The 15,586-nt window shown below is 31.1% G+C and overlaps 1 protein-coding gene across 4 annotated transcripts in view; it reads left to right on the top strand.

Moving 5' to 3' along the window:
- Nucleotides 1-15,586, top strand: part of PSME4 (proteasome activator subunit 4) — a 103,813-nt gene that overhangs the window by 61,735 nt on the left and 26,492 nt on the right. For all 4 annotated transcript variants that reach the window (XM_074206186.1, XM_074206179.1, XM_074206164.1 and 1 more), the window contains 8 exons: nucleotides 786-881; nucleotides 9,673-9,728; nucleotides 10,504-10,560; nucleotides 11,089-11,144; nucleotides 11,230-11,328; nucleotides 13,433-13,495; nucleotides 13,664-13,759; nucleotides 14,488-14,619. In XM_074206186.1, the coding sequence (XP_074062287.1) occupies nucleotides 786-881; nucleotides 9,673-9,728; nucleotides 10,504-10,560; nucleotides 11,089-11,144; nucleotides 11,230-11,328; nucleotides 13,433-13,495; nucleotides 13,664-13,759; nucleotides 14,488-14,619 (655 nt within the window). The remainder of the gene's footprint in view (nucleotides 1-785; nucleotides 882-9,672; nucleotides 9,729-10,503; nucleotides 10,561-11,088; nucleotides 11,145-11,229; nucleotides 11,329-13,432; nucleotides 13,496-13,663; nucleotides 13,760-14,487; nucleotides 14,620-15,586) is intronic.

Here is a 15,586-nt window from a genome sequence, read left to right as displayed (position 1 = left end):
AGACACTTTTGAATTTGACTTACATTTACTTTGAAGTATTATATTTTCTTAGGAATACTGCTTAGATTTTAAAAATCTTACTCGGTATTCTCAGTCCAGAGTGGTTTGGTTTATGTTTTAGCAACTATGAAAAATAAAGACTTCTTAGAAAATATTCCGCAGAAAAATTAAATTAATATTTGAAACTACTGTCTAGAGTTGCACAATCTAGGCTTCCAGATTTCTGATGAAACACTAGATGACAGCATGCTAACAATGAATTAGCAAAAATGGAGGGCAGGGAGCACAGGACAGGTATTGGGAATTGACCATTTAGATGTTAATCATTAATGAACTTAGTTGGATAGGAGAGGAGATGCCTATTTGACTTCTAGTCCAACTCTTATTAAAATTAATAGAGATAAAGAATAATTAATTTTCGTTCCTAACAGAAATATCATGAACATATGATTAGAAAGCAACTATAGGATTCTGAATTGCTTTTGTAAAGTGTTTTTAAGGGATCAGTGGGTCGTTGTTTCATATGATAAATTATACAGTAGCTGAGTAACCCTCAGCTGTCTGATATAACCATTTAAAATTCATCATCTGTTTAATTACCTTTTGCTGACTTAGGAGGGATTTGTCTTTTTCTCATCATAATTTTAGGTGCCTTGACTTACATAATAAAATCATATACTTTTGACTTCTAGAAGTTTGAAAAATAAAAAGATCTCATAACTAAATGTAATAACAAAAATTTATTACTTATGAAATATTAAACTACCTCAAATTTTTAATTTTAGAGATGATGTACAGCAGCGTTTGACCATAGTTCACAACTGTTTGATTGGTTCAGGGAATCTTCTACCCCCTCTAAAAGGAGAGCAGATTACCCATTTGTAAGTAGAATTATTTTGCCATTTACTTTACATATTTACAATTTTATTATTTTTAAAAAATAAAAGTGACTTGGTTACTTTTATCCTTGTGTTATCATTGTTAAACCAAAAATATCTAAGGCACAAATTAAGTGAATAATTATTTAAAGACTGTCATTATACAAATATATTTGTAGATAAAGTGACATGAGAATGCATTGATTGGAATGTTTTAACAACAATTTTTGTGCATCTCAGTTTATTTAAAAAGCTCCTTTGCCCCAAATATAATTGTTTAAAGATATTTTCATTATTTGATGAGCAAAGCTAAAATCGATATATTTTTGCCTACAATTTTATCTCAAAACTCTTTTGATAGTAAGTATACTGTGTGGACAAAAGAAATTTGTTATTTGAAAGAAACTTGACTTAATTTTTTTTCTCTTGACAAAAATGGATCCTTGATCCTTTGGATTTTTCTTCCTTTAACTACCCAAACTGTTGGGGCTAAATGGTTTATGATTTTAGGAGGATTGGCCATGTGAATTGGTATATTTTGGTTTAATATAATACCATTGTTTTTTGCCTGCCCCTTGGTTTATGAATTGATTTCAAGTGGAATCTGATGTACTTAACTCTTGCTCACCTAGAAAGTAGATCCTGTGTTTCAGTATGCCATCTCAAGCTGCCATTTTCTTTTCAGCATCCACCCCTATTTCTGACCAACTTACTAAGAGATCTCTTTAAAAAAAAAAAGCAAGACCAAATTTGCTTGATAAAATCTTTCTGGATTCTGGTATCTAGATTCTAGGTACTGGTGCTTTTTAAAAGAACTTGAAATTAATTTGCCAGGAATGAATTAAATATACTGTTTGAAATTCTTTTTGTTGGTCGATGACAGGCCTACAATTTTCTCAGTTTGTGGGTTGCTTTGTCCATTTTGATGAATGAGAGATTATTATCACCTAATTAAGTATTGGAAAAGTACTTTAGGCCTAGCCCTTTAGAAGTTTAGTTAATTTCTGATAAGGATATCTGTTTTTAAGTTTTTCCAGAAATTAATGGTTTTTTTAGAAGTTTTCTTTTATTTCTTGTCAGGTGAATAAGCTGTTTGAAATTACTAATTTTTTTCATATTCTGTTGACAGAATAATTTGATGTAAAATATCAATATTTAAAAATAAGAATGATAATTTTAGAATAATGCAATATAACAATGTATAATACCATTTGGGTGGTTTTTTTATACAGCAGATAAGTTGAGTAATTGGAGTTCTTCTTGAGGATGTTGCTTTAAAGATAAGGTGTAAGGTTTTCTTTATCTGGCCCTAGAATCTCTCTTGTGAGGCCAAAAGGATGTTCCCTGCAGATAAGATAGTGGACTTTAAGATCAAATGAAGACTAGGAAACTAAACTATGGTAGCATCCACTTGTTCCAGACGTAGCTACGTTTTAACCTTTTTCGCTTTTATAATGGTTAACTGAAGCAAGAATGAATTAAGTGTATTTAAATATTGGTCCTTTATGTATTGATGAGGTGAATGGGTTTCTATTGTATAATGGCCTTTTCCTTAATAAAAATGTAATAGGACTCTAATACATTCTAGGATAAGTAAATTCAGGCTAGGTTACTTTGTAGTACATAATCATATGTTCCATGAAGTTGATATTCCATGTCCCTATTCTTTTAGGTCTGCTTTTCTTTTTAAAAGCTGAACAGCAGGAAAGTATTTGACTGGGGAGGTCTTCTTAAAAAAAAGTGAAGGTGTTGACTTTTTGTTGGAAATTAGACTGAAAACAATCAATAAATACTTGAAGGGATAAAATTGGTTATTTTCTGTTTCTTGTGTTTTTTTAAGATAAAAATTGAAATTATTTAGCTTTATATGTTTTTAGGATAGTACGTATTTTTAAGAAAACTTACGAAATGTGAAATACATTATACAAAGTAATAATGACATAGGTTTTTCTTCTTTTTTTAAACCTTTTTTTTTTTTGCAAGGCAAATGGGGTTAAGTGGCTTGCCCAAGGCCACACAGCTAGGTAATTATGAAGTGTCTGTGACTGGATTTGAACCCAGGTACTCCTGACTTCAAGGCTGGTGCTTTATCTACTGCTCCACCTAGCCGCCCCCCAGCCTTTTTCTTCTGATTGCTGAAATAAGGTCAATTTTGTTTTAGAAAGATTTGTACAACTTTCTAAAAAAATTTTTCTTTATATTTAAATTCATAGTAAATCTATTAAATTAGCTTCTAACTTGTATTTTTTTATCTAAAATGTCACTCTAATTAAAAGTATGTTTCATACAAATGATAAGGTTTTATTTTAATTGATACTTCCCCCCACTACTTTAAAGGTGATAATTTCTTCAGGTTCGGTATTTGTATCAACATAGCTCATAGCTCCTCTGTAGCTCTGAAAATGATCTTCTAGAGTTTCTTTGACTAAACAGTTCATCCACCCACTCTGATGAATCTCTTCTTAATTTAACTAGGCCAGTTCTCAGCCAGTAGACAGACAGCACACATTGTCACAAAGGCCCACATTCACAACCTGTCTAGTTTGGTGTAATAGGACCTGCCTAAATTTGTGTGCTCTTCTAACATGGCCTTTGAGAAAACAGAATTACCTCCACATCATGATGAGACACCAAAGTAGGACTTCAGTGGAGTTGACTGATTATTTAAATGCAAGAAGGAATATAGTTCTCATGTCTCTTCTCCTTCCTGAAGGATCCCATGTGATTATAAATAAAACATTGTTTCTTTAACAGTTGAATGTCCAACACATACCCTAACACATTCATTTCTATATAAATATTTTTTAAATGATTGAGTAGCCTGGACTAATGAATTTATTAGACTTTTTCAAAACATGCAACAAATCTACAGTAATTTAAATTTTTTAAATATTTTCTGATTTAAAATAATGTTAAATTTCAACTTGAAAATGTTCTTTGAAATTAACAAGTTTTATTTTCTTAGATTAATCTAGATTGGATGTACAGGATTGTTGAGGTCTTTCTTTGTCCATCATCTATTATTACAAAAAAGAATAGGAAAAGAAGTTTTCTATATAATTATTCTTTGATATGAATGAGTCTATTTATAGTAGAAAAACAATTTTACTAGCAGTGTTATTAGCTATTTGAAGGTAGTAGAAGTTTGAAATAAGTTCTAGCTAGATGAGAAAAGAAGATAGATGTCTCTGATATGGATTAAAGAAAGCTTTTTTAATGCCTTTGTATAAATATATTTGTAGGGGCTAAGAAATTTTTCTTGTTTGTGACAGAGTAATCAAACAGATAGAAGTTGGAATTTCTCCATTCTTGGAAATAATAGACAGAAATTGGCTTCTTTTAGAAGACTGAGAAGCTTTTATTAGTGATACAGTTTTTCTTAAGCAGTTAATATTGTAGTTCTGGTCTTATTTGTTACTTTAAGCGTTTTCTCTCAGATACAGTTAGTTTTATGGTTTACTCTGTGCATACAAGGGATGGTGTCCTGTTTGAAAAGTAATGCATTTTCTGATTCTGAATTTTGCTGAGGTTTCCTATGTGGTATACAGAAGTGACTGGAGGATTGAATTGTTTTAGAGTCTTAAAGTAGCTGTTGAGTGAGAATTTATTTTGTATGCTTTGAGGTTTTTGGGGGGTCTGACAAAAATCAATGGACTTTGATGATTTTATACACCTCTAAGTATTTAGCTTGAAATAGGTATATTAAATGTTACTCAGCTTGTACTTTTGTTTTAGACATATAAGGTTACTATGATAGTAATCACTACTACTAATTGAGCTCAGTTGTCTCCTATTTCGAAAGGCTTGTAAAACATCATACCCATGGGACTGTGAAGGGCAAATAATGGCCTAACTACAACATTTTAACTTCCAACCCTTGTAATACAGGATGCTCACCTTGCCTTTCAAAATAGGAGCATCAAAAAACATGTTTTGTCATTTAGAATTAAAACTTTTGCTCTCAGATCCCCAAATGAGTGGTATTAAGTAACCTAAGTAGTCTCTTATACTATTTGTCAATTGTAAAAGTTAGACTAGACACCTCTCCAAGGCTTAAGAACAAATGTCCTTATCCAGTATACAATCTTCATTAGTTGCCTAGGGATATTCCTTTGAAACTATAACCCACTTTAACTGTCCTAACCAGTTTCATGGGATATGAAAAACAGGGTTACTCAAGGTAGAGGAGTTCCCATTTTTCTAATTAAATACTGCTTTATTATCTCTGGTATCCCTTTTCCTCTTGATAGAAATGTTATAAAAGCATTCTTAAGAACTCAGCTCTTACTATCTTTTCACTTGAGATCTGATACTTAAGGTCTAGAACAAGACCATTTCTTTTATATGTGAAAGGATGTGATGTTATGCAATGAGGGGCAGGGCTAGCTAACCTCTCTTGGCACCTCCAGGAAACTACCCAGCTCTGCTGGGGGAGCTGCACACAGAAAAGGAAACAGTTACTACTCCACGGTGAGTAACCCTGTTTTCTCCTTTTTTTTCACCTTCCAACTGTTTTCTTTGATTTTTAAAATTTTGTATGTCAACCATAGAAATAATGACTATGGCCCACAATCTACTCATAAGCTTAGCAGCATGTAAGAATTTTTTTCTTTTTATGTAGAAACAGTGTACATATGATAGAATAGATCCAACATTTCATTTGTGTTTATAGATTTTGTTAACAAGCAGTTCATAATAAAAGATAGAATTAGCCTAATTGTGTTTCATAAAAGGCTAGTATTAGTAAATCTAGAAAATAAAATAACCCAGTAACTCCTAGTAACTTTATTTTTAGCATTTTATAAGTTTATTTTTAGCATCTTCAAGATTAAAAAATAGTTTTACACTAATTCATGTATGCAATTTCATCTAGCCTCTCTATTTAATTTGCATGTATGTTTTGTTTTTATATTGAATCATTTTACCTCTCCATCCTGTTTTCCTACATTAAAGGATTTATTGACTTGAAGAAAATTATCATTGAATGGCAAAAGGCACACTTAAAAATGAAAGCATATAAGATCTAATTCAGCAGGGGAAAAAATGGTATCCTTTACTAAAAGACAGACAGACAGACTTGGTAGCCAAGTGTTACTCAATACAAATATAAAGCTGATCTTGCTATAGTTGTTGGGTGACTATTTTTAATTTCTATGCTGGAATTCTTAGGATATCTTTTTTAGTGATGGTATATTTTTCTTGGTATCTGATTTAATTGAGAGGATCCACTTTATGTATGTACTCAACAAAGAACAGTCAGTGTGGAAAACACCTTAAATAATTTCTAAGTCTTTTTATCCTGCCTGTATACTCATACAGAATAAATAGAGAATATGTTTAAAGTGCAAGCCTATCTTATCAGTTCAATTTCTAGGCAGACCATGACCCTAAAGTGAGAATTATTGGTAAAGAAAAATAAATGTACTTAAGTGTTTATATACCCAGAAAAATAAACACATAATTATAATATTTTTAAAACAGTACCATATTTGTCTATGTAGGAGAAACCTGTTTTTTCTTTTAATAAACAAATTATTGCCTTACAAAAAATGTATAACGTTAATGTTGTAGCAAATTAAAGAAAGTTAGGTGGCAAATGAGAGAAATTGAAATTGGAGTTATAGGTGAAAACATGTTAAATACTTAAATATATGCTTAAATGTAATAGCATACTGACTTCATGTAAAGAAATGTTAATATTTAATACAGTTTTTTACAAGATGCTGCCATCTTTCTACTGAAAGTACCTCTGCTATCTTGTAGAAAAGAAATGGTATAGTTGGACCCCAACAACCTACATTAGTAGGTATTTTGATGCTAAGAAGAAAGCTAACAGAGGTGGTTTTCTCTCATTCGGAAAGCTTGGAAAACTTTGATACTTCATGGGATCTACAACTCCTACCTTTCCTTCCAACTATTATTCCTATGGCAGATAGAGTACTAATTCTTTTGGCAAGGAAACTCCAAACATATATATCAGGGATATTGGGGAGGATTGTCTTTGCATGAAATCAGTGAAGTGAATTTGTTTCCCTTATGCTATTATACCAGCTACTCTTGGCATAGGCTTCTTTTGCTGGGTGCAAGCCAGCAAAAAAGCTGTCGCTAGTGAGTGTGCTTGCTGCTGTGGGTAAATCAAGTAGGGCTTTAATTGTATCTGTGCTCCTAAGAAAGCAAATTTGTAAACCCAACTTAGATTTCATATATAAGCACTGCAGCCTATATAGTGTGTCTCAGATTTCTTAGTGCTGTTTTCAGCTAGAAGTTTAAAACACTGAGATATTTGATACACTTACATTTGGACCAATGCAGCATAGGGATAAAGGTGTACAAAAGTATATTTTGTGGCTGTGGTTCAAAAAGTATATGAATGTCAAGTTTTTTTTAATCTATATTTATCTTACCTACCAGTGAGCTGTCCTAGCTGTTTGATAGAAAATCAAATAGGGAGGGATGTATTTGAGGGACCTTTCAAAGAGAGTAATTTCATGAAAAGAAGCCCTAGCCGGGTGGGAACAAAATAACTTAAAATAGGAATTTTAATAGAAAGATGTCAGCTTTCTTCCAGTATCCTAAAATCTTTCTCTTAATTTAAGTGTGTGTTTAATGCAGAATTTTTATAGTGACTAAAACTTTTTGTTTTAAAGGTTATTTCAGTTATTAATTGTTAAAGGATTTAAATGGTAATTGGTTTGTTCATTAAGTTTAAAGATTTTGTTTAATTTTTTTAAAAATCCCTTCCCAGTGAGTATTTTAGGAAAGCTGAGAATTGAAATTAGAAATCCTGAAATTGTAACTTAATGAAAGCCATACAAATGGACATTATGAATTTGTTCTTAAAATAATGTAATTAATTACCTGTTTACTGGTAAGTGGCAGAGTAGGAATTTCAACCAAGATCTGTTTTCTGCACTGACCTGTACACTGCCAATTTGCCCAATTTGCATTGTAATGTGACAACATTGTCTTGGCGGGGGGGGGGGGGGGGGGGGGGGAGATCTTTATTTGTAGCCAGTTTGCCCTTGGTATAAGAGGGATTTAGGTACATTGATTGGGGAAAGAATTCAGCCTCCTTTTTTACATTTCATTAGATTGGAAAAGGTCTGTTCTCAAAAGAACGAACACACACACACACACACACACACACACACACACACAAAGAAAGAAAAAATGATTTGGACATTCTTACTGAGGATAAATTAGGAATTTAACATAATACTTAGCTTTTATTTCATTTGTCAAATTTATATTCTCTAGACTCTGAACTATTTCTCATTTGGTTGTGATAATGCCCTTTAAATGTATGTAATTTGAGAGATTCTTATGTTTTCAGATAATTTCTTGAGAAAGTTTGACATTCCAAAAAGTACTTAATAATTTTTAGTTTTGTGTGTCTTGAAATAGGCTGTCTTTTATATAATAAACATTCACAGTTGAGTCCCTGAACTTTGCAAATGAGAGTGTCTTCTCTATTCACTGCATTGTGTTGAAGAATTAATTAAGAACTCTTAAAAGTTCCATGTAAAATTGAGTATTTAAAACCAAAAAGTTCAGTGTCCCAAAATTTTGTAAGCTTTGAAACCAGTCTGTTTGCAAAAAATACTCCAAAGTTGTATTTGTTGAATTCATGTCTCTACAAAGTTACTGACTTCCCAGAGATCAGAATAAAGAAGATAATATGGTTAATCATTGTATTTTAAAGGGTCATATAAATATATTTAAGTAAAATTCTAAAATCCTAAATTACGTAAAATCTAGATTGATGAAGTATCCTATTTTACTTCCATTTTAGTTGCTTTCTATTTACAATACTAATATTGATTTGGTGTGTGAAACCATATTTTGGCAAAAAAAAAAATCCCCTCCCTCCCCAGTACTAAGCAGTTTATGTATGAAGGCCATGCAGATCTTACCTTTTTTGGATTTAGATGTGCTTATCCCTAATTTGCACATGATATGCTTAACTGTGTTCTTTAATTAGTGTCTTATGTGGCATTTCTGCCTAATTCTCTTAAAATACAATTTCATTTTGATTATATAACATTAGAAAAAATGAATTAGAAAAGTTTTGAAATGAAATGTTGAAAAAATAGTTTAAATTGCTTATCTTTTACGTAAGATATTAACCATTAACTTAATAAATTCTGTTCCTTTAGCGTGAATAAAGATCCTAATTTATAATCCATAGAAACATATGGAAAAACTTAATTGAGTGTCAACATTTATGAAAAATATATTTTGAATTTTTTTTAAATTTAGGAACTCTATTGTTTTTATAGTTGTGTATGTCTTAGAAAATTTCAGGCTTCAAAATGTAGATATAAACATATTATGATGTGACACACCGAAGGGTCAGAGTTACCTAAAATACAACTTATTTTCTACTTATTGAAAAAAGTTGAAATACAATGTCTAGTTTTAGTTGCCATTATTGTGCAATTGAAAGCAAAGGCAATTTTTCTAGTCTGTCATTTAGGTAAATGTATGTAGCAGTTTTCAAATATGTAATTCTTAAATACTATTGAATTATGTTTAATTTGAAGTTGAATTTCTTTTGTTATTAAATTTAAAGCTTTCCTTATTTAAGGATGATTATAGCAATTACTTTGAATCATCAAAAGGATCAGGTAAAAATCCCTAATGTTCATTAGGAAGTATTAAAGACATATAATTGACAGTTTTCTGAATAGTATTATCTGTGTTTTACTAGAACTATTATAGCCTTAAAATTCCTTTATATAGTTTTTCTCTCTGGTATTATTTCTAAAAAATTTATTTTTTTGTTTTTATTTAGGGTGCCAAGTATGGTATCTTTGGAAGAGACAAAACTGTACACTGGCCTTGACTATGGTAAGCAAATTGTTTCTAACCTGTAGCAATTGTGAAGGAGGGGTATAAATCTATATTAAATTTATAGTTGTGATTGAGCCTGGGTAGTTTCAATGGGCATTTAAAATTAGCATAAGACTTTTGCTGAGCCCATGTTTCTTTTTCTAAAGGAACCCCAGGGGAGAGATATGACTCAGAAGAGCCAGTAAAATTTTCCTACAGTGAAAGTCATAAAATCTTCAAAAGAGAATAAAAGATATCTATACTCAAAATAGTTCAGTATAAGAAATGAGGGCATAAAATAAAAGGATAGATGAGATAAAGGCTTTGTTTAGTAGTTCAAAGAAATTAATATAGTAGAAAACTTTAGGCTTAACAATATGGCAGTATTTTCTCCAATTCAGTTAATGAAACAAAAATCAGACTGTGTTCACACATTATTCATGATTAATAACAACATCCTTTTTTAGTTAAATCCCAAATATAACCAATAAATGGTATTAACATCTTCAAATTAATCAAAATTTGTTTCCTTTTTAGATCATTTGACTTAATACTGGAACTAACTGTATTTATCCCATTAGGAAACATTCATAGCTTCTTTATTTTTGAGGTCTCTTCAGCTAATCACTAAAAGTTATTCTAGATTAAATATTATAATCATTGATCTCTAATTCTTCAGAGGAATAGCAAATAAAATTGAAATACTTTGAAGCCATGCCCAGTTTTTTTTTAAAAGTTCTTTCCACTTTGAACTATAAGGCCTCTAAAATATTTTCCCTGTTTTTATTTATAGATCTTTCTAGAGAGAACCATCGAGAAGCAATTGCTAGGGTTATAAGGAAGCTTCTCCGTAAGTGCTTTTGTGTTTTCTATGCTGTGACAGGTATTTAGAAAGTTTTGCTCATTATTCTCTCTGATTCATTTAACATTTTGATTGTTTTGAGGTTTCTTCTATCAACACCAATTGAGACATTTTTTTCCGGTGTTTAACTGGGGTACTGATAAGTTAAGAGATATGCCTGGGTACATGATAGTAAATATGTCAAATGTAGGACTTGAACCCAGGTCATTCCATCATCCTTATGAGAAATTGGGGACCCTGTCATTCACCTCCTTCAAAGTAATGTCTGCTGTGACTTAGCAATTAAATCATAAGTAGAAGTGCTTGAGGGACATAAAAGTGAAGGGAGTTATTGTGGTAATTCAGCTAATCAATGACAGGCAGGATCTGAGCCCATACTTACTGGATCCAAGCTGAGCACTTAATTCACTATGTCACATTACTTCTTTTCAAGATTCTCATAGTGAATTCAAATAACAGTGGATTTTGCTAATATGGTATTAAATTTTAACCCAAACTCTTGCCGTCTAATCATAGATCACATACTTGATAACTCTGAAGATGATACGAAATCATTGTTTCTTATCATAAAGGTACAGTTGCTATTTGATAGATTCATAATTTGATGTATAATCAGTCTTGACTTTTTGATAAAATTTATAAATTGTTTAACTACAGATCATAGGGGACCTTTTGCAATTTCAAGGCTCTCATAAGCATGAGTTTGACTCTCGATGGAAGAGTTTTAACCTAGTGAAGAAATCAATGGAGAATCGGGTTAGTATTTTCACAATTAAATCATACACACTTTGTTTTAAAAAAAAAAACCTAAATGCTTAATGGCCACATAGTTTTGAGGATACTCTGTAGGAACATTGTATTTAGGAGTAAGTTTTCTGTGAACATGAAAATTAAGCTTATTGATATAGAATATAAGAGTGTTAATGGAAAGGAAATGCCTAATTTAAATTCAAATATGTAACAAAAGTCCATTGTTGGAAGACTTTGTCTCATCTTTGAACTCACAGAGGAAAACTATTTTAGAAAAATGGATACTTGTTTAAATTAACAAGTGCATCTTAATTGTAAACTGCAAGGCTACCAGAAAACTACTTGATTTTTAGAAACAGTTCAGATATTACATAATCTAGAAAATTAAGATATAGTATCAATAGATAAAATTAATCAGTCTTAAGGGTTTAACTCATGGATACACTGTGTAGTTTTAGTTGTTAGATTTTGAGAAAGAAGCACAGAATTATTATATGTAAGGCGTACTTTTATGGTAAAAAGGAAATTTTCTTTTATACTAGAAATTGAATTTTATATAGATTATACAAATAGTGGAGCTTTCCACACATTTCTTTTGCTGTGACTTTCATTTTAATTCTGATATTTGCTGCCTACCCATTTATGTTATCTAGGGAGTAGTACTACAAGTTTTTTTGTCATTCCTTAATATGGGAGGAGGCAGTTCTGTGTATTATAATGTTTTTTTAAAAGGGGTTCCCTTCCCTTTTTAGTCCTAGCATTATAGAAGGGAACTTTTATCATATTTTGATTCCAAATGAATCATGGCAGTGTTGAATATGAAACATTTAAACTATTTTTATTTATTTTTATCTGCATTATATATCTGATTGTATACATATCATATTTGATATATATATCTATGTGTGTGACAGACATGTCTATGAACCTGCATTGATTATCATAATCCTTTCACATTTTGATAAACTGTCCATAAGTTTATTTCAATATACTGTTATTCTTTTTAGTATTGCATATCGACTTTTATTAGTTTCATACAGATTTAAAAGTTTTACTTTTGAAATTAAATGGGAGTTTCTTGGCACAGGAGGTGTGGAATGTTTATGGTAATGAATGTGGAAAGTTTAGAAACTCTTTTTAGAATATGGAAAGATTTTTATGTTTATAAGAATCTCATCACCTTGGTTGAAGGGAAGTGACTTAAAAGTCACATGGCTAGGTAATTGAGTGTCTGGGGCTAGATTTGAACTCAGGTCTTCCTGACCCCAAGGTGCTCTGTCTACTGCACTGCCTAGCTGCCCCTAATAATAATTGTTTTAAAAGACTTTGTTATTTTAGAATGGTATGGTAATTAAACAGGGAAGACTGTTTAAAGCAAGGTGACATGAATATAGACTAAAGAAGTTGGAAAGAAGAAGGTCTGAGGGAAGATGTATGATCAAAACCTATGAAAATAGTATGATAGCAACACTTTTAGACTACTGGAGGCTATTTGTATAAGCCTTTTGTAAGGAGAGCAAAATTGTTACCTTAAGAAGTTATAGGGTGGCTAGGTGGCACAGTGGATAAAGCACCGGCCCTAGAGTCAGGAGTACCTGGGTTCAAATCCAGTCTTAGACACTTAATAATTACCTAGCTGTGTGGCCTTGGGCAAGCCACTTAACCCCATTTGCCTTGCAAAAAAAAAAAAACCAAAACCTAAAAAAAAAAAAGAAGTTATATAGCCTAAAAATTTATATATTCAAGTAGGTGGGTAAATTAATTGGAGCTGTATTACAGAAATTGAGAAATAGTTAAGGTCCTTAAGCAGTCCATCCTGCAGATTTTGAGTTTGCCTTGATAGAAAGCAGGTATCATTCTTTTCTCCCAGAAGATCCTCTCATGACTGTCAGAGATCAACTAATTAGGTGACTGGAGTATTTTCTGTAAGGATATGTTTTTGGATCTAGAGCAATCACAGTTCTAACTCTTTAGAACGTAAAGAATTTGCTAGTATTTATAGATTGGGTAACTTAATGACTGCCATTTATTGGCTAAAGATTGCAAAGAAATTATAGATTATATTTAAGTAACTTAGGGGAATGTTTTCTTGGTATTTCTTGTTTTCTAGCTCCAAGGGAAAAAGCAGCACATCAGAGCATTGCTAATTGATAGAGTAATGTTGCAGCATGAGGTAAATTTTCCCCCTCTTATTCATTTCTGATCAATATACAAGAATGTATAATTCTTAGATAAATGTTTAATCATCTGAATTCTTATACATTACAATCTTATTCTAGAAATTAAGCCAGTATGAAATTTTTTGAAAACTTTCCATTTTAAGTTTTCTTCTTCTGTTTAGCTGAGAACACTAACTGTTGAAGGTTGTGAATACAAAAAAATACATCAAGATATGATAAGAGACCTTCTTCGTTTGTCTACAAGTTCATATGGTCAGGTATGAATTCTTTACAAGATATTCCTATTCTAGAATTGCCATTCATTACTTCACCATTGCTTTTGTGAAAGTCATTCTAGCAAAGCATAACACAGCAGACTCTATAAAGCTAAAAGGAATTTAGATATGGACCAGGTCATAAGACAGTTTGTATCATAAGAAGATCAACCAGGCTTAAATTAAAGAGACTAACCACTAACTAACTTCATCACTGTTCATGATTTTTTTTGGCTAGGATAACTCTGCCAAGTTGTTGAAATATAGTTATATTCTACATTGTTGGAGGGGAGTACAAAATCACGGAGCTTTCAAGGAATGTGGATTAAACAAGATTTATATAATATGAAAATTTCATGTTAAATGATGCGATTAAACTAATAGAATCTGAATACTTACCCCATTAGAAATATAGTATTTCAGACCTAAAGGGGGCATCATATAGTCCAGCTTCTGTGATAACTAAGGAAACTGAAGCCCAAAAAAGGTCAAATAACTTATTCAGTATTAACCAGCTATTTAATGAGAGGGACATCTCAGGGGCTTGAGAAAAAAATATTTACACTTTTGCAGATTCTTTTGGAATAATATAAAATGTAATTTATATACTTAATAGCCTGTCTTTTAGCTACAGAGACCATTCTATTTTATCCATCAGTTAGTTGGACATATTTTTTGCATTATTCTTAACAACCATTTTGATAACAATATCTTATTGATCCTCTCCCTAGGTTAGGAATAAAGCACAGCAAACATTTTTCACAGCTTTGGGAACATACACATTTTGCTGCAGAGATATTATTCCCTTGGTTTTAGAGTTCTTGCGGCCAGACAGACAAGATGTCACTCAACAACAATTCAAAGTAGGTTCTTCTTTCTCTCCTGCTCTTCCTTTCTCCTTTCTGAATTCCACTGTTATTTATCTTTATTTGAAAAGTTGGAGATAAAAAGGATTCATTGCCTGAGAATTGAAGATGCCACCAGAAGTTTTTTCTTTGTTTCTACTAAATATACTTAAACCTTGGATTCTCAGAATTTTTCTAAACGGAAATCTAACAGTTTTATAGAATCCTTGGAGTAAAATTTTTTGGATGATTTTTACAATTTTACCTTCTACTTAGTGGTACCAAATAACAGAATGGTGTTTTGTATTATATTTCCAGATCAATTTTGTTTAAAATATAAAATTTTTTTAGACTAGTTATTGTCAAAAAAATTGTATAATGTTATCAATATTAGATATATGATGGTTTATTTATAAGAGTATTATTATTTCCCATTGTTAGGGGTAAATATTTCATTTCCTTATTTTTGCTTTAGTATTTTGGAATCCACTTATAAAGAGTGTAAGGGGAGAGTCCCACTAATCAAAACTAGAATTTTCTTATTCAAATTCATGATATGATTGTCAGAATCTCATAAATGAATAGAGATTCATAATAGAGTAGAGGAATAATATATACTTTCAGTCTTTTTTTCATTGTATCTCAGAGTGAAAAATAAATCACTAAATCTTGGAGATGATTACAGTAAGCATTTGTATTGAATGGAAAGAAACTTGAAAAATTTTGTGTATTTAGTTTGCCTTTATAAATGCCATTATAATTTTCCTAGATCCATAGGACTATTTTTTTTTCATTTGGTGACATGATCCCCGAATAAACAGAAGAGATAATTTTAATATATTTGGGATTTTCTACATTATAGTATGTGGAAATTTTTAGAAGATCAAAATCTTGATTATTAATAGTTCTGTTTTTTTGTTCTTCAAGCTTTCTGATTTTATAATATTTACAAAGGGGGAGAAGTCAAAATACATTAATTATTACG

Source organism: Macrotis lagotis, chromosome 1, assembly GCF_037893015.1.
Source record: "Macrotis lagotis isolate mMagLag1 chromosome 1, bilby.v1.9.chrom.fasta, whole genome shotgun sequence".
Classification (NCBI taxonomy): domain Eukaryota; kingdom Metazoa; phylum Chordata; class Mammalia; order Peramelemorphia; family Peramelidae; genus Macrotis; species Macrotis lagotis.
The sequence above is the reverse complement of the archived record's forward strand: the minus strand, read 5'-3'. Positions and strand labels throughout refer to the sequence as shown.